Here is a 23,779-nt window from a genome sequence, read left to right on the forward strand (position 1 = left end):
TATACCTTGTGAAGCACTTTGTGATTTTTTTTTTTTTTATCTAGAAATGTGCTATATAAATAAAATTATACTTACTCACTTACTATTTTTTTATCAGTTGGCGCTAACACTGTGTGCAGTTCGTACCTCTGACGGTGCATATATATAAATATAAATTAGATATAATGATTAAGTAACTTGTAGTGAGCCCTCCACCAATGAGCGTGTCGGGGAATTCCCCACCCTTCCGCTACGCCAGATCGAGGCTGCCCTCCACCACCGGCATTCCCAGTATGCACCGCGGACTGAGCTGCGAAAAATAGTCCGCTAACGAAAGGCTGAGAAAAGGGAACCAGAAAAGGGGTAGCTCACAGCTAAATCCACGAGTTCATCTGTATTTAACGTAACCAGAAGCGATAACATGGCTGACAACGAGAAACTGGACAACCAGCGGCTGAAGAATTTCAAGAATAAAGGCCGTGATTTGGAGGTAAAAGTTGTGCCGATTGGTGTCGAGGATCTCTCTTTTCCACAGCGTCCGCCGCTCTGTTTGCCTCCAGCTTCGCTGCTCCGCTTCCCTGTGACGTCGTTTCTAATTTCTACCGATGGGAACTTTGTACCCAGAGCCCCGGCCAGGGTCTTTACATAAAGCTTATTTTAAATATTTGGCCGGGGCCGGACGACTCCCTGTCGGGTCTCACTGGTTTCGTTAACCCATGGGCCGCTTTGGCTATAAAACGCGTCAGAAACGCTAGCCTGAGTTCATCTGCTAGCCCGCTGCTAGCCAGGCCCACGGGGTACATGCTAGTTCAACTGAAGACTATCACCCCACAGATAGATTTAGCTCGGCGTGTTAGTCACCGTCTCGTCGAAAAGTTCACACACATGGCTTTCGAGCTGTTCTTTAGAACTATATAATTTATTGCTAAGACAACATGGCGGCATTTTATCGTTATTTTGATACTGCAGTTAGCTAGCCTATGCTAGCTTGGTGATTGGGGTTTGATGGTGGTACTGCTGGCTGCAGTTCCACCCATCCCCCGTCTTTATAATCAAAAACAATGGCGGAAACCAGTTAGCTTCTTTACTGGCCGGTCGCCTGAGTGTTTTAATCAAAGCTTGGAGTTGATTTTCTGTTTGTTTGCATTCTTGTATTTCGTTAATGCTAACGTTACACGTTCCGTGAAAACAGCGCGCATAGCTAAGATAACATGATTACATGAGCTGCAGATCAAAGCTACACGTTAGCTAACGTCGGATCGATAAGTTACCAGGGGAGTTGGAGTCGGGTCAGAGTGTCAGTAATGTTACCCGGCTGATATTGTTTTCAGGCGGGCTTAGTTAAGATGTATAATCAGGATATACTCATACATCCTGTTTGACAAGTCTGTGGCGCGGTAGGCCTCCGGACACGAGCTTCTCGCTTCACAACCTGCTGAAAACTTCAGTTACAAAAGCACGGTGCAGGTTTGTTATTGAAGAACACACGATTTCGCGAGCAGCAACCACAACTTATTTTCTCTTCCGCGTAGGACGGCTACTGTCGTTAGATTCAACAATCCTACTTTAAAATGTCTCTTTATGAAGATTTTATTTTTAATAAAACCCGTCCAGCTCTTAGTCATTACTTTACTATGAAGAAATATTTAAACTGCTCTCCCAAGTCTTGGCCATCAGAGGACCGAAAATAAACATTATAACCAATGTACTATTCAACAAAACTTTCCTCTTTTAGCTTTTCTTCATAAACAGTGAGTAAGACTACCGTGCATTTCTTACAAATTATGCAGTCCATGAATATTAATACAGTAGTGCAGGTTTGATCATAAAGCAGTACAACACAGCATCACAAATATTAATTACCTTTTGCAGAACTGCAGTGTTTTCATATGATGATAAAATGTTGGTTAAGTGTACCTCATCGTGTTTGTTCCTTAAAGGGAAGATCATTAATAAAATATTGTCTTTGTCAAAGAATAGAAGAATTATCTGTGTTGTTAGGGTCTTAAAGCTAAGTAATATTAGGTCAGTCACTCATTTGTAGTTTGTATGATTTGAATTGGTAGAAGACAGTATAGGCTTATTAAAGCTCTCCTTCTGTATAATCTTCCCGTGCCATCTTTCCTCACAGACTATGAGAAGACAGAGGACTGAAGTAGTGGTGGAACTCAGAAAGGTAATCACATTTGTATTTTTTAAATATATTTTCCACCAATTTCAAACACTAACTTTAAGGTACATTATGTTATGGTCTGCTCTTTTATCTGCAAATCTGTGTGACATAGCATGTATGCTAAATTTCTAATTTATTTATGATGAAATTCTGTTTGAGCTTATATGAAGTATTATTTCTACAGAACAAAAGAGATGAGCATCTTCTGAAGAGGAGAAATGTTCCCCATGAGGACATCTGTGAGGACTCTGATGTTGATGGAGATTTCAGATCGGTATGTTTGTTTGTTTTTTGTTTTTTTGTTTTTTTTAGTTTCCCACTCAAGTCTCCTGTCATTGGGAAGTCAGGTAAACATCTTTTTTAGTTTTTGTGCGTTTTTGTTTGTTTGTTTGTTTTTTAAAAGGTGGGGTGTTGTCCAAGCAGTGGGAATGACAGTCTGGGAGGAAGGTTGTCATGACTGTTTGTTCAAGGGGTTTTTGCACATGCAGGTCATCACAGTGATGAAACACTCCAGAGGTTTAGAACCTGCTGACATCTTGTTCATGTGATGCTGCCTCATTGGCTCTCCGTGCTTTACGTCAGCTCGGTGTGGCATTAGTGTGAAAAAACATGCAGTTTGTCTAGCTGTCTGCTTGTTGATGGGTTCTTCCCGAAGGAAGATACTCACTCGGTAGAATGTGTTCAACATACCTTATTTTCAGATATTTAGTTTGCTTTTTACTAAACAGTAATGCCACATTTTTATTTTATTTTTATTATGTTAACTGTGCAGTGAACACCTATTCTGTTTCCTAAAATGTATTCTAGGTAAGAAAAGGCAACATAAAAATATATGTAGTACTGTTTCAGCTGCCCCAAATCATTTTTCCCCAAGTGTCTCAGACCTGACATTATATGCTTTTTAATCTTCAGGTTAGGGGTTGGGGTCAATTTAAACAATGTGTAAATGCATGCACAGTCAAGTTAATCAGTGAAGTAAAATATCATGGTATTGGAGCCTATTAAATGACCTACATCCTTTTACTCTGTAATCAGAATCAGAATACTTTATTCATCCCGAGGGAAATTAGGGGTTACAGCAGGCAGCACGCTAATGGCGCATGCGCACTCACAAAGGAACCTTCTGACCAACTTTACACAAACATCACATTGGGCAGACATGTCAGAAGGTAGGCTGATAGGAAAAAAACAACGAAAATACACTACATGAGGTAAGAGGAGGAGAAAAAAAACTCCACTGACCCATTTCAAGTGGTACAGTGTTTTTGTTGGGTGATACACTAGCTGTTTGTATTTAGCTATAATGTTTTTAAGTTCAAAATACTCATCACTTTCTGGAGTGATGACAAGGAGGCAGAGAGGGCCTATCTGGACATTTCATGGTTGATTTAAAGAAATGTCATCAGCCCACTTCAGTCTCTATGGCTGTGTTTTAATAATGTTACTTCCACACAACAAAGGAGCTCTGAGACAAAGGTGACCAACAAAGCCACCTTCCTTAAATTTAAAGGGTCAGCTGATAACAAGAATATTGCTCTCGCTTAAATTTTTGCTGCTCTCATCAGTGGGCCTTGGGTCTTTTCTCTCATTGGACAGCCCTGAAATCTGATTAAACACAGAAGACATCGGGCATTTCAAGGTGTACTTTATTTTCAACAACATATTTTTCTTAACATATGTCACAAGGTGCTTTTCTGGATGTGCAAGAAGTTGGATCATCAGTTTTAAACCTTACATCAGGGGTCCCCAACCCCAGTCCACGAGGGCCGGTGTCCCTGCAGGTTTAAGATCTCACCCTGGGTCAACACACCTGAATCACATGATTAGTTCATTGCCAGGCCTCTGGAGAACTTCAAGACATGTTGAGAAGGTAATTTATCCATTTAAGTCAGCTGTGATGGATCGAGGACACATCTAAAACCTGCAGGGACACCAGCCCATGTGGACTGAGATTGGGGACTCCGCCTTACACCCTGAGAAGCTTGAAACTATCTGCAATTGTCTCAGTAATCATCTTGTTGTATAGGCAGTGTTGGCTCACGCTTCATGTTTTGTGCTAACGGTGTCACACAAAATGGATCCATCATGTCTCTGGATTTGGTGGCATTGCTGGGTTAAAATGGCCACTCAGCAGTTCAAAATTGCAATCACTCTGACGACCTCATAGTGTTGAGAAAGCTAACTCGGAGTGAGCTGCTTAGCAGTAGATCAACAGTGACATGCTGCTCTGACTCACTGCAAAACATTACACTGGCCTTTGTGAAAGTCTGCTTTAACTACTCATCACACCAGTGATAGTGGTTTTAAGGTTTATTTAATTGTTTCCTTAAGGATGCTTTTTGTTAGCTTCTGCAGAATAAGTAGTTTGGACCTTACGACTGAATCCTCTTTCCCTCAGCTGTTCCTTTCATTATTCTTGTCTCAAGTATTTTTAATATCTCTAGGTTGGAGTTGCCTCTTTAATCATCTGCCCAGACATCGAATGTAAATACAACATCATAAATCTGCTTCACTCAGAGATGCTAGGATTTTTTTTTCTGGTTTCCACTCGTGCTGCATAAATTAATCAGAGGTATCTTCCAATAAGTTCAGCCACTCAGGGCCTACGTTTGACTCTGAACTTCATGTAGGGTGAGGGTGCCAATTGGCATTTTGTCATGGTGAATGACGGCCTGCACGTCCAGCTTGCTGACTGTTACACCGTAACACCAGACTGGTTCAAGCGAGACTCCTGACGGCATTTCTCAATCCCCCAGCCTCCTCTCGCTGTGTCAGCTGGTGCTTTAGACTCTTTCCTGTCTAACAGTTTTCACATATAAAAACAAGAAGCTAACAGATGTCTGCTCGCTGTCCTTCTGATAACTCACTACATGCCTTTAATAGTGCTGTTTGTTTTTTTACACATTGGGTTTAAAATGTTTTCTTTTTCTGTTACACAACCTGTATGTTTTTGTACTTTTGGGTTTACGTGTTTAACAGAGTCCTAATCTTTCTGAAATCTTCTTCTTCAGCAAAACACCTCTCTTGAAGCAATAGTACAAGTAAGTGCTATATTTCCTTTCCTGTTATTTGAATGATTAATTACAAATAACAAATGTCCTTTAAAGTCTGCTTAATGTCTTATAATATACTCCCTCTAACTAAAAATATTTTGGAAAACACACATTGTTGCTATAAAATAAATGTTGATTGTTGTATTGTGCGTGATTCATTTGTATTTTCTTTTTTTAGAATGCTACCAGTGATAACCAGGGCGTCCAGCTGAGCGCTGTTCAGGCCGCCAGGTAAAAACACACACACACACTTGGCCTGCCTCAGGACGGACCCTGATAACTATTCTTTCTTTTACATCATGTTGCAAATAGAAACCACTGCACATCAACATCTAGGGGGAAAAATGCTGTCCCCTACTACTGTTTGTGGAGTTTTCACAATAAGTGAACTTCACCGACTGACAGAGCTCTGTCTTGGCGGTCTTTCTGGTTGAAATTGCTGGTTCTTTGCAAAATACAACTTCAGTGTTTTGTTTTCTGGGGCGAAGTGTTTGTTGTTTTTTGGTGATCGTGGCTCAAGAGTTGTGAGTTTGCCTTGTAATCGGAAGGTTGCCGGTTCGAGCCCCGGCTTGGACAGTCTCGGTCGTTGTGTCCTTGGGCAAGACACTTCACCCGTTGGTCAGAGGGCCCGGTGGCGCCAGTGTTCGGCAGCCTTGCCTCTGTCAGTGCGCCCCAGAGTGGCTGTGGCTACAATGTAGCTTGCCATCACCAGTGTGTGAATGGGTGGATGACTGGTTTAGGGCTGCCACGATTTGTCGACTAGTCACGATTACGTCGACTATCAAAATCGTCGACGACTGATTTAATAGTCGACGCGTCGTTTGAAACTTTGTACGATCACAAAAGACGCAGGAATAAGTGGCAGGATTTAAGAGTGTAATAACGGACTGAAACAGAAGATGGCAGCATTGCATGTACAAGGATGTCAGCTACCGTTAAACCCCGAAGAAGAAGAAGAAGAAGCAGCTGTGTCCCAGAATTCATAGCGCGGCCCAGCGCAGTTTCCAACAATGGCGGCAGCTAGTTAGTTTTAATGTTACTCTTATTATTCTTTCTGGGTCACAAAATAAATGTTTAACATATTTTCAGGCGAGAATGTAGCTGTGTAAACCTCAAATATCTGCTCAGTTTATCAGGACACCACATATTTTCAAAAGCGCTCCGACGTTTTCGGAGACATCTGTTACCCACTAGCTCGTTAGCGAGCCGGGGGCTAGGCTCACTAGCGCCGTGAGAACACCGGACTCCCCGCAAATCGTTTTCAAACCCACCGCCGTCTTTCGCTACTCAGGTTAAATATATATGAGTCACTTAGATAACTTAAAATGTTATTGTTTGGCTTTTTTTTTTTAGTATTTTATTTGTTCCTGAGTAAATCAGTTTGTCTGAGATTAAAGTTATAGTTTAATCACAGCTGAATAAACGTCAAGCAGACAGCTGATTATCAGAAGTGTGAGATGCTCCAGAATATACTCCAGTGTCCTGTTATATTTTAGATAGCAAGGAGTTTATTAAACTTCACCGAAACAATCTGCAAATTTCATTAAAATTTAATAAACTATCATCTTGTCTTTATTTTTAGTTAGCACCTTAAACACTTAAAGCTGTAAGCTAATGATAGTTATATAAGAGCAGATGCTGCTGGTGCAATAAGCTGTAGTTTTACGTCCAATGGATGATGATCTGATTAGTCGACTAATCGCAAAAATAATCGGTGACTAGTCGACTATCAAAATAATCGTTTGTGGCAGCCCTAGACTGGTTGTGTAAAGCGCTTTGGGGTCCTTAGGGACTAGAAAAGCGCTATACAAATACAGGCCATTTGCCATTTTTAGTTTGTTTTTGTTTGTTTTTTTTTCTTCCAGCTTTGCTTGACAGATGCGATTCAAGAATAAGCCAGCTCTGTCTAATTAATGGACATTGTAAATGGCTCTGCAGCCCAGTCATGCAGCATAAGGTAGCTGAAACAAATTCACGTGCTGGGAATCTTTTTATTTTTTGTTTGCTCGATGTTAGACGTGCCGGGAAATGCATCGATTTTGTTTTCAGTTTTGTTTTTGACTTTCAACTAATATGAAAACAAGATAAGATATCGAGATAAAATTGTTACGGTGCCACATTCTGTTTCACAATACCGCTTTTCGGTTTCGCTACAAATCTACAGCACCACGTGCTGTTACAGACGTCAGAGCTGTGAAGCGTTTAATTCAGCTTGCATTAACAGTGTTCTTAAAATATTAAAGAAATTAAAACGGCACCTCCCCCCCCCCCCCCCCCCTTTTGTCTTTAAAACAACAACAACAACCCAGATGCATGATAAGAGTACACGTGTTAGCTTTCAAAATAACGTTGATTATTTTAGGTGATAATCGGGGTGGCGTCTCCTTGGAGTCACTGATATTGTGATTGACTTGCATTCTCAAGATACTTGAAATTCTTGAGCTGTTTCTCTCTGTGCTCAGTCGCTTCAGCTTGGTGTTTGTGTGTGGGGTTTTTTTGTGTGTGTGGTTGTGTGAGAGAGAGAGTAATTGTCTTTTGTTTTCTCTTTGTTTTTGTAGAAAATTGTTGTCCAGTGACCGTAATCCTCCCATAGATGACCTGATTAAGTCTGGGATCCTTCCTATCCTGGTGCATTGCCTGGACAGAGATGACAAGTAAGCCAGCTGTAGCTCTTGTTTGCCTGCATGTAGCGTTGAGTTTGTGTTTTAGCGCACCCTACATCCAAACAACGTCACAGATGTGCAAATACATTTTAGTTTTCACTTTCCAGGAATGGTGGAACATAATTGGCTCATTAGTATTCTTTCTGTTCATTAGTACTCTTACTGTTAAACACACTGACACAATTATGCTCACTCCTATAATTGCCTCTTCTGCACCTTTCCACAGCCCCTCTCTCCAGTTTGAGGCCGCCTGGGCTCTAACCAACATAGCCTCTGGGACCTCAGAGCAGACTCAAGCTGTGGTCCAGTCTAGTAAGTTTCACTTCTCTTTCTTAGCTTTATCTTGCTTTACTCTGTAATGTGTCTTTCTTAATCTAAATTTAGCCTGGGAGATAATAAGGTGGTAAAATTAACTTTTGAGAAATCAAGATTTTTATTGCAGTTAAAGACTTTTGACGAGGTGAAGACTTGTGCAAATTTCTGTAATATAAAATACTAGTATAAGTACTAGCGACCTCAGTAATTTGGAAAACACAGATTGTAATGGGTAATTCCGCATTTGTAAAGATTTACTTTGTGATATTGGTTTAATTCTACTTGTAAAAGTGGAATTGTGCTGTTTTCCTTAGGCCTGAGATCGGTTGGAGGTGCCCTAACAACCATTAGTCGCTAGGAAAAATGTGTAGCCCCTGACTGGTTTCATGGCCTGTGTGACCCGGGCCTTATCAAAGCCGCCTTCTTAACCACATTCTTTGTTTCTTGGTGTCATGACCTGTTTGTGGTTGATCACATTAAACGGCAGTGCTTATCATTACAGTACATACAGTCCCAATCATTGATGCATTATGCAGTCTTAACAGCAACATTTAGTCATCTTAATCAGGTTTAAAAGTGCTTTCTTAGTTAAGATCTTACAAATTTCTTTGTTTAGTCAGTGATTTGTTTATTTTTTTATAATCTGTTTTCCTTTGTTTAGACGCTGTGCCGCTCTTCTTGAGGCTGCTTCACTCTCCTCACCAGAATGTGTGTGAACAGGCCGTCTGGGCTCTGGGAAACATCATAGGTGAGCTGCAGTGAACAGAATGAACGGGACTGCGTTAGAAATTAATCCTCATTCGGTCCTAAAATCTGTGTGTTCTTTCCAGGTGATGGCCCTCAGTGCAGAGATTATGTGATCAGCTTGGGTGTGGTGAAGCCCTTGCTCTCCTTCATCAGTCCCTCCATCCCCATAACCTTCCTCCGCAATGTCACTTGGGTCATGGTCAACCTTTGCCGTCACAAGGATCCTCCACCACCCATGGAGACAATCCAGGAGGTATGTGGAGAGAGTGCATGTGCTTAGGGGTGTAGGAATGCACTGTCATCATTTGGTTTTGCGTTTTTATTCCCTCATTTATACCAAGAGCAAAAAACATTTGAGGGTCTTTGAATTTTAACATTGAGACGGTGCAAAATAAACTTGAACCATCGACCGCTTCATTTATGGACGTCTTAACTTATTTGTGTTTCTATTTGCTGGCTGTACCTTTATGTAGAAAAGCAACCTCACCTATGTCCTTGATGTTACCACAGTTAATGCTTTGCTTGTGGGTTTAAAAACACCTTCAATAGTTTGAAGTCTTGTTGAAGAAAAACATGATGACCATTTAGTAAGTTATGGGTCATAAACTGGAGACAAAAAGGGGGCGATAAATAGCAGGCAGCTCGAGACTTCAATAACATACAGGTGATGTCACAGTGGTTATGTCCATCCTTTATATACAGTTTGCAGTATGTGCAGTTACAAGTCCTGAAAAATGGGTTGAAAATATTAAGGTGTAAGGGAAGCCAGCATTTATATAGACCAGGTTGGGGGAACTCCAGGCCTCAAGGGCCGGTGTCCTGCAGGTTTTAGATATCACGCTGGGTCAACACACCTGAACCAAATGATTAGTTCATTACCAGGCCTCTGGGGAACCTCAAGACATGTTTAGGGGGTAATTTAGCCATTACAATCAGCTGTGTTGGATCAAGGACACATCTAAAACTTGCAGCCCTGGAGTTCCCCACCCCAGGTATAGACATTTGAACTGTCTGATCCATCTAAATGTATCAGGGAGTATCAAGTTGGACGTTGGGACAGTATGTCAGCAATGGATTGTGGCAGATAAACTGATTTAAGTCCGCATCTGTGAGACTTCATGTCCTGTTCAAGTGTTAGATGCAAGGCACACAGTGCAGAATTCAGTGAACCTGTGGTTAGGTGAGGCCAGTCAAAGGACAGCAGCTTTGTTTTAGTTATGTGTTTTAATCAGGTGATTCAGAGAAGAGTTGTCAGAAATTATAGTGGTTAATTACGTCAACGCTGCAGCTATGATCAAACTTGAATCATGCCAGGAACTTTACTTGTGTTTTCACTCTCATTTTATCCACCTCGTAACAGTTTATTTTCTTTCTCAGATACTGCCAGCTCTCTGCGTTCTGATCCACCACACTGACGTCAGTGTAAGTACCCAGAACTGTCCTACGTAACCACGATGCACACTGGCTTCCCAGTTCCAGCTAAATTATCCCTGTCGAATCAAGTTTACACAGAAAGCAAAATGTATTCATTTGAATCTTTTCTTTCTTTGCTACCTCCAGATCTTGGTAGACACAGTGTGGGCTCTGTCCTACCTGACAGATGCTGGGAACGAGCAGATCCAAATGGTTATTGACTCCGGCATTGTCCCACATCTGGTACCTCTGCTCAGTCACCAGGAGGTTAAAGTTCAGGTATGGGAAAAGGGCATGGGGGCGTTTTTATGTCTAATTAAACCTAAATTGGGTATTGTTTTTAAAAACCCCATTGATGCAGAAGAATTAACCAACATCATGTGAAGATTAGCGCTGCATTCAACCAAAAAATATCTTGGTTGACTGAAATTTTACCCACTCTTCAAGTTATTAAACAGTTGCACAGAGAAGTAAACTTTCACATCACGTTTACATTAAATAAATCCGACTCAGTTGTCTGTGTTCCCTCTAAAGCTCCTTTCGAGTGCTCCCTTATTCACTCAAGTTTTACATCGGATGCTTTTCCTGACACAACCACTCTAAGTGTTGTTATAACTTATGAACAAAGATTAAAAAACAAGATTTGTGATACATTAAATCACTCTTACCAAGTTATCTAAAATGATGACAGATTGGGATCCAACCAGTACTCATCCATCTGAAAATAGACCTGCATTAACTGGTAATCCTAGAAGAACAGACTTTGGACTTCATGTCCAGAACAAACTGTTAGACTATTGCTGTTGTGATTTCTCGTTTACATGAGAGAGGAGGCTTTAAGTCCTGCTTGGTCTGTGTGTCGCTGAGACATTGAAACAGTGATGCTGACCAAACGCACTAAAAGATGTCAGTTCTGAGCATTAAATAAGAAGTTAGCAGAAACTAACCCACATAGGTTAGCATGCTGCATTAAAGCTATGTGCTTTGTTGCTTGTCAACAACCCAAAACATCTTTGACATGTTATCAGTTACTCTGAAACAGCATAAACAGCCTGCACTTTTAAAAGTATTTGGCAGTATCTAGGTTCGGGTTGGTTTCAAAACGCATAGCTTGTTATTAGAGATGGCACGATGCCACTGTTTTATGTCCGATACCGATATCATAAATTTGGATATCTGCCGATACCGATATGAATCCGATATAGTGTTTTTTTTAATCAATAAAACTGTTTTTTTTTTTTTTTATATATCCTGCTGCTTTTTGTATAAGTTCATACTCAAGTAAAAAAACAAACACTAAAGCTATTCTGTTATACCTGTATGTAAAAAATACACTGCACCCAAAATATTTCATAGTTCAGCAACACTGATCAATCTAATAAACTTAAACCTGCACCATCCTCCCTATTCTGGTATTTTAAAGAGTACTTAGCAGAAATATTAAGCAACCTAACTAATAGCAAGAAAGAAAAAAAAAAAATAGGGAACCACCCCCCACTCTCCACCTCATGATGCTTAATCGACGTAATAAGCTTTAATTTGATGCAGTGTGGAAAAAAAAAATGCACAGAAATCAATTCTTTTTCAAGAGTAATTTAATAGATTCAACATCTTTCTTCAACAGAACTGCAGATTGCACAGATGGTACCTCCCCAAAGGAAAAAGTACTATAGCTTACTAGGGTATATTAGACTTAATAGTTATTATATACAGTAATGGACTTCTATACATTTTACATCACATTAAAACTTTGGGTGTAAGATTCAGATAATTATTTATTAAAAGCTAGACATTTTAAATGAGAATAAGAAAGAAAAGTATGTCTTTGTGCCCCCTTTTCCCTGTTCATGCCCTATCGGCCCCCCTGGCTAAACTTTGCTAGATCCGCCCCTGCACAGTTACCAGCCGTCAGCTACGTAGAAAAAGATCCTGGTGTAGAAAGTAATATTAAATAAATTCTAACAACAGCTTATCAAGCTTAAATGTGCTGCTGTTGTTCAGCCGCTGGTTTCCTCTTTCTGGTGCAAAGTGGGCCAAAAACAAACAAGAGAGACAGACTCGCGACAGAAAAGCCGATCAGCTGATCATTGATCAGTTTCATGATTGAAGTAGCAGCAGGAGAGGGAGGGAGAGAGAGGCAGTCGCTCCATATATCGTTTGTTAAGCTTAACGCGGGAATGCTTTACAAACATTCAGAGATGAACTTGCACACCTGCTTTACTTCTCTCTGGGATAACTTCCTTGGAGATGAAATGCCGGATTGCTAGCGAGGCTACAAATACACACAGCCCTCTATCACGTGAGCACACTGCTCCGACGTGCTACGGTTATGAGCTGAGTTACACCATGTCGCAAGTTTTTTGAGGTGCTTTTTTTGATATTTAATGGATCGGATTACATTTTTTATTTCCCTCCGATATCCGATCCAGTAATTTACGTCAGTATCGGACCGATACGTAATATTGGATCGGTCCATCTCTACTTTTTATAGACCACCAATGGCAGCTTGGGTTGCGTGGGATTATATTGACCAACCAAGCAATATGGACGATCCAGCCAGAGTACCTAAAATGTAAAAATCATAAAATACTACTTCTGTTATCTCAACACTGGAAACATTAATAATTGTACTAAGTGAAGCAAAAATGTGGTGATAATTCTTCTTTTTAACTGCTCTTACTGTTTAACTCCAGTGAGATTTGTCTTAGTTTCTTTGTGCTACAAGCATATTGAGTATTACGAAAGAAGTCTTCTTTGTATGTGTCATCATCAAACACGCTTCCTCTCCACATGCAGACCGCTGCCCTGAGGGCTGTTGGGAACATTGTGACCGGCACAGACGAACAGACCCAGGTGGTGCTCAACTGTGACGCCCTCAGCCATTTCCCTGCGCTCCTCACCCACCCAAAGGAGAAAATCAACAAGGTAACGTTCTCCGACTGTTTGTAAGAAACACACAAACTTTGTCAGTCATCTGGAAGTGATGAAAACAGAGATGTTGTGCAAGTGAGTGCTGCGTGAAAGGAAATAGATGGGGCAGATAGCTGAGAGCAGGAATTTAAAAGGTGCAGAACCACAAAGACGAAGAACCGAAGAGGACGCCAACAACTTTATACCTTCAATTAGTAGCATAGATTAGGGGTTTGATAAGGGGTAGTAGTGTGTGTGTGTGTGTGTGCGCGTGTGTGATACATGGGTTGGTGGAGAAAGGGTGCTGAAGACCAAGCGTCTCTGCTGATATCGGAGTGCATCTGAGACCAGTTACGTAAAAAAAGAGGCCTCCTTTTTGTGACTGGTCGATGATTAGAGCCTCAAAGTCACCCTCTCCCCGCCCACTGCACTGTGTCTCAGCCGGGGGTCAAAACTCTGTTTCGACCCCTGGGTTCTGATCCAGCTCTCACTTGCTTTGTGATCAAACATACACTGAATCTCTGTGACACAGCACATCATTCTCATGAGAGAAAATCATCACTAACTCTTGTGTTTATGCTTTTGTCCTGTAGGAGGCAGTGTGGTTCCTGTCCAACATCACAGCAGGTAACCAGCAACAGGTGCAGGCCGTCATTGACGCCAAGCTGGTTCCCATGATCATTCACCTGCTCGATAAGGTTTGTATCCATCTTAAATTGATCCTGTTTAATTACTTTCAGAGAGCTTCTGGGTGATGGATGGGTTGCTTACATTGAATGTATGTTTTAGGGTGACTTTGGCACTCAGAAAGAAGCAGCCTGGGCCATCAGTAACCTGACAATAAGCGGGAGGAAAGATCAGGTAAGCCTCTCCCAAACACATGAAAAGTGTACAAGAAATGGGAAGTCAGTGGTATGGAAGTTCTGTAAACATAGAACTGAAATGACTTCATAATATTTGCTGCTTTAAGCTTAATCATTTTCATTGATGTGTAAAATGCTCTTCCTTTTTTAACGCGGTGAGTTATTGATAGTGCATCTCTGTGTCGTCTTCAGGTGGCACACCTGATCGAGAAGCAGGTGATCCCTCCATTCTGCAACCTGCTCACAGTGAAGGACGCTCAGGTTGTGCAGGTTGTTCTCGATGGCCTCAGCAATATCCTAAAAATGGCTGACGATGAGGCAGAAACTATTGCTAACCTCATTGAGGAATGCGGAGGTCAGTGTCACCTTTACCATCACAATTGTTGGTCTTAACTTGTTAACATCAGGTGTTAATGTGTAATTGTTTTTTGTTTCACAGGTCTGGAAAAGGTGGAGCAATTGCAGAATCATGAAAATGAAGATATCTACAAATTGGCATACGAAATTATTGATCAGTTCTTCTCATCTGATGATGTAAGTTACTTAGGATATCTGCAGTTTTTGTTTTTTTTTGTTTAGGCTTTCAAGTGATTTAAAAAAAAAGTCTTCACACTGATCAAATGAAGATGAACAGGTTAGCTCTGAGTTGTCACAAATGGGGCTCCAGTTTCGCCCTTTCCACTGTACTTTGAGCCACAAATCATAGTGTAAGTCTGAAAATGGATCCTGCCCAGTGTGGCTGTCCAAACTGCTAATTTGATTCGGGTCAGCAGTCTGAATCACTGTCAGCTTTAGGTCGTTACCATGGTGCTGTCATACCACAAAGCAAGGTGGTTAATCCAAGGAGAAGTGCCAAAGTGATTGTTTGTATTGACAGTTCTTCTATTTAGGATGTAGATAAACTTTAATATCCCTGAGGAGCAAGTTGGCAAGACAGCCCACTTCCAGAAACCCAGAATCACATACCAGAATTCACAAAGTTAACTTCAATAGGTAGAGCTACGTAGACCCACTTTCTTTAGAAAGCTGCTGATGGTCCCTGGCTCAGGAACAGCGGCTGGCTATATGACCCTAACGCCTCGTCTGCTGACTGTCCGCGCAGTGTTAATGCTCCTTTTACTCGTCTGTCTTTCAGATCGATGAAGACACCAACCTGGTCCCGGAGGCCATCCAGGGCGGAACTTACGGCTTCAACTCAGCCAACGTGCCAGCCGAGGGATTCCAGTTCTAGACGGCATCTGGGGTATTCTGGAGTTTTGTTCACGATGCAGCACTCTGTTCAACATATAAAAAATTAGGAGAGAAAGGGCGAGAGAGAGCGAGTGTGAGAAATTTGATCCATTGTGCTTGGCTCGTGGGATCCATGGCTGCATCTTATCTGAAAGAAAAATATGTGGATTTCATTTGGCATTCCAGGGGAACCAGCCCAAATGAAGTTTGAGATGGCGAGTGGGTGCGAGTGAGAATGAGTGGCTACATGTTGCAAAAAAAAGCAAAACATCTACATCGAATGTGTTGAGAGACATGCCGACATAACTTGTGTTATTGGAGCTGTCGTCCTCGGAAAACTACTTCAAATGACAAGAAAAACGAAAATAAGAAAAACTCCATGTCTGCCCAGGGAGAACCAAGGACATTAAAAAAAAAAGAAAATCAAGTGATCTTGAAATATTACAATACAGCAAAATGCAGAAATGATTATAACTATGATTATGAACTGAGATGAACAACGAACCATCACAATTCTGCGGTCCTCCGACTAGAGAGGGCGCCAGCCTCAATGTGCCCCTCCCCCAATCGGCCACGCTATCAGACATGTGTGTGAATGGACCCATTGTGTACGAATGTCTGGACTCAGCGCTGAGGAGCCAGGTTCATCTCCTCCAACGAGACGCCCCCCCACGCGGGGCGCAGTCCTCTCCCCCTGGTGGGCGGGGCCAGGAGTCCGGCTGCGCGTGTTCGCATGTTGCGAGAGAGTGGACGGATGAGTCGTGTGTGCTTGGCTGCGTGCGTGAACTGGGAGTGTGCGAGACTGGGTGAGAACGCATGCAGAGATGAGGAAAAATGAAAAAACAACCAACAACAACAAAAAAAGATACAAAAACATCTGAAGAGAAAAGAAAATTGCAACAATGAGGTTCGCAAAGGTTTCAGGAAGAAATTCTGCCTTTGAGAGGCTGATCTGCGAAATCCCTGAAAGAAGGAACTGTGGATATGAGAAAACCATCGTCGTCACCAGGATTTTGTTTTTGATTTATTAAGTTAGTATTAATTGACACTGGACAATGTTATTGGCAGGTGTGGAGCAGCAGTGCATTGTATTAAGATGCATTTGGTGGCTTTTGGGCTTTTTTTTTTTTTTTTGCCTCCAGTGTATTTTCTTTTTCTTTCTTTTCCTTTTTTATGACTTTGTTTTCCAGCTTTTAGTTTCATATCGCTTCTGTAAAGGTGATTGATGACCATCGTACTCCATCCTCACACCACATCCCTAACCTACACACCAGATATGGGCTTGATGCTGTGAAATTGTTGACACCTTCACTTTATAATCAACCAAATGACCTGTTCCTCCTTGTAACTCCTTTATTTTCCCCCACCCCTTTTCCCTTCAATTAACAGCAAAATCACTGCTTTGCAGTACTGTTGCCATAGCTTTGATTGTCACCAAGGGAGAAGAGGACAATGGCCATTTCACGTAGGATTGTGAATCATAACCTTTGCATGTACTAAACTATAGCACAGTTATTTTTTTAGGGTATTTTAGTTTCCTTAGGCTGTGGATACAGTGTAATTTTCATTTTAAGTAAAACTGTGCTTAAATGTTACATGTTTCTCCTTCCCCTTTTCCCTCACTAGTGTCTGATTTGCTAAATAATCTATATGGTTTTTGCACATGTATTGCAAAGTGAGGCCTGACGTCTTTCTGAAGGTGTGCTGGCGGGTTTTTATAGGTTTTGACCTGCCAGCAAAATCTCAATATGCATCACTCACTCAACCACAATCTGTTGTCTTTCAAGAGTAATCCAAGGATACTTTTTAGTGAGAAATTGAGTTTATTTCAGGTGGTTTAACCTCCCCCACTTTTTTTTTTTCTCAAGGTCAGAGGGTGTCCCACACATCAGACTGGAGTATGTGGGTTTTCCTGAATAATATATAAACCCATGAACAAGTTTGCTGTAACTTTAGTACCTGAGTCCTTTAGCCCCATTACTCCCCTTTCCTCTTTCTGCCAGCTAGGTGTACTACCCCTTTAATTTTTTTTTTTTTTGTGTTAACTTCAAACACTGTAGTAATGATTACACATTGTGCTCATAAATAAGCCTTCTGTTTGAACATAGGGGTATTTTTTTTTTTTGCAGCATTCCTTGTTAGCAAACGTGGTTTCAAATTTAAAATTACGACTGGGAAAGAAAAAATAAATAAATGAATGAGGTGGCTTCCCCCCCAAAAGCAAACTCATTTTTCGGGGGAGATAGGCTACAGGATAGGTTGTCTTCGAGAAAATAAATAGTGAAACCCAAATCGAGAGACTGCGTGTGTGTGTGTGTGATCTGTTGTGTGTCCCTGATAATGTCTTCGCTTCTCCTAACGGTTACAATTTTTCAAATTAGGGGAAAATCGAGTCCTGATTGGCCAGAGAGGCACCTTCTGCTCGTGCGTGGTACGGAAATAGCGGCGCCTCTGGGTGCTTTCGGAAAAATGGATGACCGTGAAAAGGGGTTTTAAAAAATGCATAATTGCGAAAAAAATAGCTACCGCTTATAGTTATTATTTATTTGGGGTTTTTTACTCGCAGTCTTTACTATACGAGCATGCGCTCTAGAAGTCTAGCGCCTTTTCCAGTTTTCTTTCTTTCATCGCTAACAGGATTTGCGGGAGTGCACGTGAACGCAACACGCGTAGGAGCTGACAGGAAGTGAAAGCTCTGTTGTTGGACAGACGCTTTCTCCCAGCTGACGGTGAGTTTGGTCTTGGTTTTGTTTTGTTTCTTTTGAACAGGAGATTTCTACACGAAAAGTGGTGCTTAAGTTGTTAAAGTTGGTGGGGTTTCTTCTTTTTCTTTTTTTTTTACGTCAAAACTAGAATCAGCAGATGAGGAAAACTGCTATTAAAGTAGTGACCGCAACTGCTGTGTGGCTAGCACAGTTAAAAAGTTGAAAACATTCGGGTAAAGAGCACATTTTAATAATGTACACTGTTTTTAACGTGTTACTACTTTTTCCACACACATTAAGAATGTAAAATATGACGCATGAGTGAAAACTGAACTAGCAGTCTCTGCCGCTACTTTACACCTCGGTGTAGATGGGATTTAAAGTAATGCTTTTGGATGTACACTTCCATACGTGGAGGAGACCACGTTTGGCTTGATTCCGATTCGCCGCGGGCAGCTGGACATCGGTCACCTGTTTGAATCTGGGCGCCAAATTGGCCCCAGTCAGACTCCGTGTATGGATCAGGTTATGTAGGGGACAGATGAACAGCGTGTCCTCACAACAAACTCTCTCTCTCGCTGTGTGTGTGTGTTGGACTGGGTGGGTGCTGGCAGAGGGCCTCCTATTGTCGCTGCGGTCCTGGCTGTAACAGGAGGAGAGAGCACACGAACACTACAATATAACCGATCCGGTAATAAGAGCTGAGCCCTTTTTTGGCTGTTCTCATGTTTTTCAGTGAATGATCAGCTCTTTCTCACATTGGTTAGATTTGAACGTGTTTATAGGATAAGTATACACCCAGATTACTTTATCAGGTAATCTGAGGCACTCTAACACATAATGTTCAACTTTTTTTTTTTTTTAAATGTCAATAAATTATTTAACACTAAGACTGTAGTTAGGACTGTTTTACTAACCTGTGTCATCTCCAGTGACACTGCAGCAGTGTGGCAAACCCTTCTCAGTGATCTGAAAATGCATTCTGAGCTAGATCTTCAGGTAAAGGTTTTGGCTGGTTGCCTTTAGACCCACCAATAAAGGAATTGTCCCTAACCAGAGTGTTTTCATAGGTATTCTTATGAAATGCTAGCAGGGGAGACTGTTAGTATCAGTGCTGAGCTATCAGGCGAGGTAATAATGCCTTTTTAATATGATAGCCTAACTAAGGATCAATATGGGCACTAAGAGAAGAACTGTGGGACTGTATCAGGGGGTCAGGAGTGGCATAGAAGTATGTGAGGTGTGTGGTAGGAGTGGCAGATGGCTTCAAAGTGGAGGTGGGATTATGTCCAGGATCTGCTCTGAGCCCCTTCTTGTTTGCAGTGGTGATGGTCAGGCTGACAGATCTCTGTGGATTGTGATGTTTGCAGACAACATTGTGATCTGTAGTGGGAGCATGGAGCAGGTAAGACAACCTCGGTGGAGGTGTTCTCTGGATAGAAGAAGAACGCAAGATATAACATGCGTATGAATGAGAGCTAGACAGGTGTAACAGTGAAGGTGGATGAGTTTACATACCTGGAATCAACCATCTAAAGTAACAGACAGTGTACAAAAGAGGTGGAGATGAGCGTTTGGTTGATGTTACGATATCATAGCAATGAGAATGAAAGGAAAAGTTTATGAGATGGTAGTGAGACCTGCTGTGATGGTTTGGAGACAGTGGCAGTGATTAAAAAGACAGCATTTGGAGGTGGCAGAGCTGAATATCCTCAGATTTTCATTACGAGGCACAGGATTAGAGATGAGCATATTAGTCACACTTGCATTTTTCAGATCATCAAACACATTTTCACATTTTAATATTAGACAAATATAACAAAGGTAAATGCAAAATGCAGTTTTTAAATAATGATTTCATTGATTAAGAGAGGAAAAGTTATCCAAACCTGCCTGGTCCTGTGTGAAAACCGAATTGCCCCTCTTGTTAAATCATGGATTAACTGTGATTAACCACATAGTTTGGAAAGCTATATTCAGTTTCACTAAACACACTCAGGCCTGATTACAGGCAGACTTGTTGAATCAAGAAATCCCGTAAAATTGAACATGAATGACGAAGTGAAGCAGACTAAAAGATCTCAAAAAGCAACACATGCCAAGAGCTAAAGAAACACCTGGGATACAAAGTCACTGACATATATCAGTCTAGAGTCAAAGGTTACAAAGCCATTTCTAGGGCTTTGGGACTCCAGCAAACCACAACGAGAGCCATTATCCACAACCCGGAACAGCGGTGAAGCTTCCCAGGAGTGACTGGCCTACCAAAATTACTCCGACCTCATCAACGACTCATCCAAGAGGTCACAAAAGAACCCAGAACAACATTAACAACATCTGTTCGTGACCTCAAGCTGAAGTGCACTTGGGTTCTGCAGCAGGACAATGATCCAAATCACACCAGCAATTTCACCTCTGAATGGCTAAAGAAAGGCAAAAATAAGGACTTTGAAGTGGCCTAGTCAAAGTCCTGAGCTGATTCCGATTTTCAAACGATTCATTCTCAAAATCCCTCCAATGTTGCTGAATTACAATAATTCTGCAAAGAAAAGTGGGCAGAAATTCCTCCACACCTGACACACCAGTTCTTGCTGGTAAAGGAGGCCCAACCAGTTATTCGGTTTTTCACACCAGCCTTGTAGGTTAATAACTCGATCCTCACAATAGATTTCAGTTTGTCTAAATTAAGCCCCATATTCACTAACACTTCATTTATTTCTCTAAACATGTGCAACAACTGTTTTTATATCCTGCCAGATTTCCTCTCCCCAAACCCTCACCCCTCCACCTGAGCGCCAGTCTCCATCATGGACAACCTAGAGGAGGACCTGACGTGCTCAGTGTGCTACTCTCTGTTCTCCGACCCACGAGTCCTGCCCTGTTCACACACTTTCTGCAAGACCTGCCTGGACAACCTCCTCCAGGTGTCGACCAACTACTCCATCTGGCGTCCGCTCCGCCTGCCGCTAAAATGCCCCAACTGTCGCAGTGTGGTGGAGCTGCCCCCTGCGGGTGTAGATGCTCTGCCCACCAACGTGTCTCTGCGGGCTATTGTCGAGAAAGTAGGAAAGAGTGACTGAGATGAAGTGTAACATGCAGTCAGAGCTTTTCTCTCTGTTTGTCTTCATTGGTCTCACATCTGTTTTGCCTGTGTGCCGTCCTCAGTATCAGATGGACAGTGAGCCGCGACCACCTTCCTGTCCGGAGCACCACAGGCAGCCTCTGAATATGTACTGTATCCAGGACCGGCAGCTAATCTGCGGGCTGTGCCTGACGGTGGGGCAGCACCACGGCCATCCCGTAGACGACCTGCAGGCAGCTTTTATCCGAGAAAAACTGACGCCGTCACAGCTTCTGAAAAGGCTCTCTGAGGAGAGATGGGCACAGGTGGAGATGACTCTCAATTTTGCAACACTCAAAAGTTCCCCAGTTATTAAAGTTTAGTTTACATGTAAATGAATCTTCTCTCCTCTGCCAGGTGTGTGAGCTGGGGGAACAGCTGGAGCAGGAGAAGGCCTGCTGTGAGGGTGTGGTGAGGCAGGACCGACAGGAAGTCAACCAGTTTTTTCAAACACTGGAGGTGGTGCTGGCCGGGAAGAGGCAAGCCTGCCTGGACGCTCTAGATAAAGCTGGAGCTGAGGTGTCGCGCGCGTATGACCCTCTCATCCACCAAGTAAAGGAGCTACAGGTGTGTACATACACCAGAACTATAAAACCAGTCATCAGACAGAATTATTTAATCTAAAATAAATCTGGAAAGCAGAAGCAGAAAAGGTTTGTTATTTTTAGTTAGTTTTTTTCCAATCATATTATTTTCTGTTTTTGCTCCTGTGGCATGAACCTGAGCCAATAACAGTCCTGTTTCCTGCAGGAAGAACAGCTGGATCTGGTGTCCTTGGGTTCGTCAGTAGAGGATGAAGACTCGCCCCTGGTCTTCTTGGAGAAGGTGCATTTGTTCAGAGAGCGGGTGGAGGAGTTCATTAAAACCCCTCTGCCCTCTGTGATGACCCTGTCCGTCACTCCGCGGGCAGCAGAGTACCTCCAGCAGCACTGGCCTGTCGTGACCATCGGGAGCTTGGAGGAGGCACCTGTTCCTAAGGTGCGCTGCTGTGCCAGATGTGGCGGTGCTGGGAGTGAAGCTGGAGGGGGTCGCTCCAGCAGAGGGGTTCAGGACGTGTGGGGTGAGCTACAACCTACTACGTCGGTGGTGCTGCTGGGGCTGCTGCTGCTGTTGGCGGTGCTGTGGGTGAACCCGGTCGGAGGGGCGTCACTCGGCTTCTCCCTCATGTCTCGGCTCAGCCACTTGGTCCACAGCCTGAGCAGCGAACTCATCACCTGCGTGTGGGACACAGTGGGGAGGGCATATACCGCGGCGGGGGTGGCTGTAGATAGATGGAGTTCACAGCTCTCTGCGGTGGGTGTTAGGGTGTTTGAGCACCTGGCTGCCTTATTTAAAACTCTGACGTCTCGATAAGAACGGCCAAGCAGGTTCAGAAAACCTTTAAATGTGTTTAGATTTTTTTTTTAAGTCTCACTTCCCTGTTAGTGTAGAGATGGAAAGAATCCACCCTAAAACAGTTTGTAAACAGCTGCTACTCGCGATTTTACGTTCCCGTTTTGTTTAACAAAACGAGAGCCACAATGGTGAATTAGATTTTGCTGACGTCTGCACAGCGAGGGTTTGGGACAGTGACCTTTTTCATGAATAGGAAAACTTGAGGTCCTTCTAAACAATAACAAAAAGTCAGCCAATAGATGCAAAGACTGAACAAAAAACATTAATAAGATTCATTAGAAATGCCTTAACCACAAGTATACCTTTAGTCACACTCAAAAGGTTACATGTATGTATGTTTTCTCTAATGTGATTGTTCTGCACAAACATTTCAAAAGCTTCCTGTAACCTTCTGTAGGTGCACTTTGTGTAGCTTTATATCCTTTTTCCTCTATTATTGTGTTATTGATTTTGCTCTTCTTTGGACGCATGTTACTCTAAATAATGTTCAGAACATCAAACACTAATCCATCTTGAACCGTTCGGTCATTCTCTGTCCAGTCTTGCTATGGGACATTTCAGTAGCTTTTCTGCAGTTTCTATACATGGGACACAAGTGCAGCAGGCTACACGTAGAAGCCCTCACACGGAGCGATTTACAGTGACTGGTGCAGTATGTGAAATTTAGAGCCTGGTGAGTGGAAGCAGACACTCATTGGACCTGAGTTAAAGCCACCACAGATCATGTTGCAGTGATGCCGAGCGCCTCCCTGACTGTGCCTTTAGCCATCATGCCTTCAGCTCGCCTCGCTTAATAGCTTTACAGTAATTCCACCAGGACCAATACATCGTTCCCAGGACAGAGCTTACCTTAAAAAAAAAAAAAACAAAAAAAACAAAGAGCCCCTAAAATGCTGCCCTGATTTACAGTCAACTTTTAAAAGTTACTTTATTTTACTCAGTTCAGCTCTTTACTGAGTATCCAGCAGATATCTGTGCAGTGATGCAGACTCTGCACAGGCATGATACAAACCAGGATTTTATATGCTGCTGAAATCAGACTGAACTAATATAGTCACACCTGTTGTAGTGTTTGTACTTTTATAAACTTCAGCTCATGTATTGAAAATAAATTTAAATACTTGTGTCGTGCTCAGTTTTTCCAAAGGTGAGATGAAACATTTTGTGCTGCAATGAGAACGATTACTAAGTGAGCTCCCTTTAATGAGCCAG

General features: G+C 42.2%; 2 protein-coding genes across 3 annotated transcripts; both read left to right on the forward strand.

The window, feature by feature from the left end:
* The first annotated feature begins 230 nt into the window (after positions 1-230).
* Positions 231-17,642, forward strand: kpna4 (karyopherin alpha 4 (importin alpha 3)). The gene is made up of 17 exons (XM_004543575.5): positions 231-469; positions 2,111-2,155; positions 2,337-2,426; positions 5,164-5,193; positions 5,384-5,436; positions 7,764-7,859; positions 8,095-8,180; positions 8,845-8,931; positions 9,014-9,183; positions 10,308-10,352; positions 10,491-10,622; positions 13,140-13,268; positions 13,847-13,951; positions 14,043-14,114; positions 14,309-14,471; positions 14,556-14,650; positions 15,252-17,642. The coding sequence occupies exons 1-17, from the start codon at positions 401-403 to the stop codon at positions 15,345-15,347; spliced, it is 1,563 nt and encodes a 520-aa protein (XP_004543632.1). The 5' UTR covers positions 231-400; the 3' UTR covers positions 15,348-17,642.
* Positions 17,643-17,737: 95 nt separating this feature from the next.
* Positions 17,738-23,691, forward strand: trim59 (tripartite motif containing 59). 2 transcript variants are annotated; one of them, XM_004543572.4, is made up of 5 exons: positions 17,738-18,075; positions 20,809-21,113; positions 21,217-21,438; positions 21,530-21,739; positions 21,923-23,691. In XM_004543572.4, exons 2-5 carry the CDS (start codon positions 20,859-20,861, stop codon positions 22,523-22,525), a joined length of 1,290 nt encoding a protein of 429 aa, XP_004543629.2. In that variant the 5' UTR covers positions 17,738-18,075; positions 20,809-20,858; the 3' UTR covers positions 22,526-23,691. The 2 variants fall into 2 exon arrangements, with proteins under 2 accessions (XP_004543629.2, XP_023008486.2); XM_023152718.3 differs by lacking the exon at positions 17,738-18,075 and adding an exon at positions 18,110-18,742.
* Positions 23,692-23,779: the final 88 nt, after the last annotated feature.

This window comes from Maylandia zebra, linkage group LG14, assembly GCF_041146795.1.
Source record: "Maylandia zebra isolate NMK-2024a linkage group LG14, Mzebra_GT3a, whole genome shotgun sequence".
NCBI lineage: Eukaryota > Metazoa > Chordata > Actinopteri > Cichliformes > Cichlidae > Maylandia > Maylandia zebra.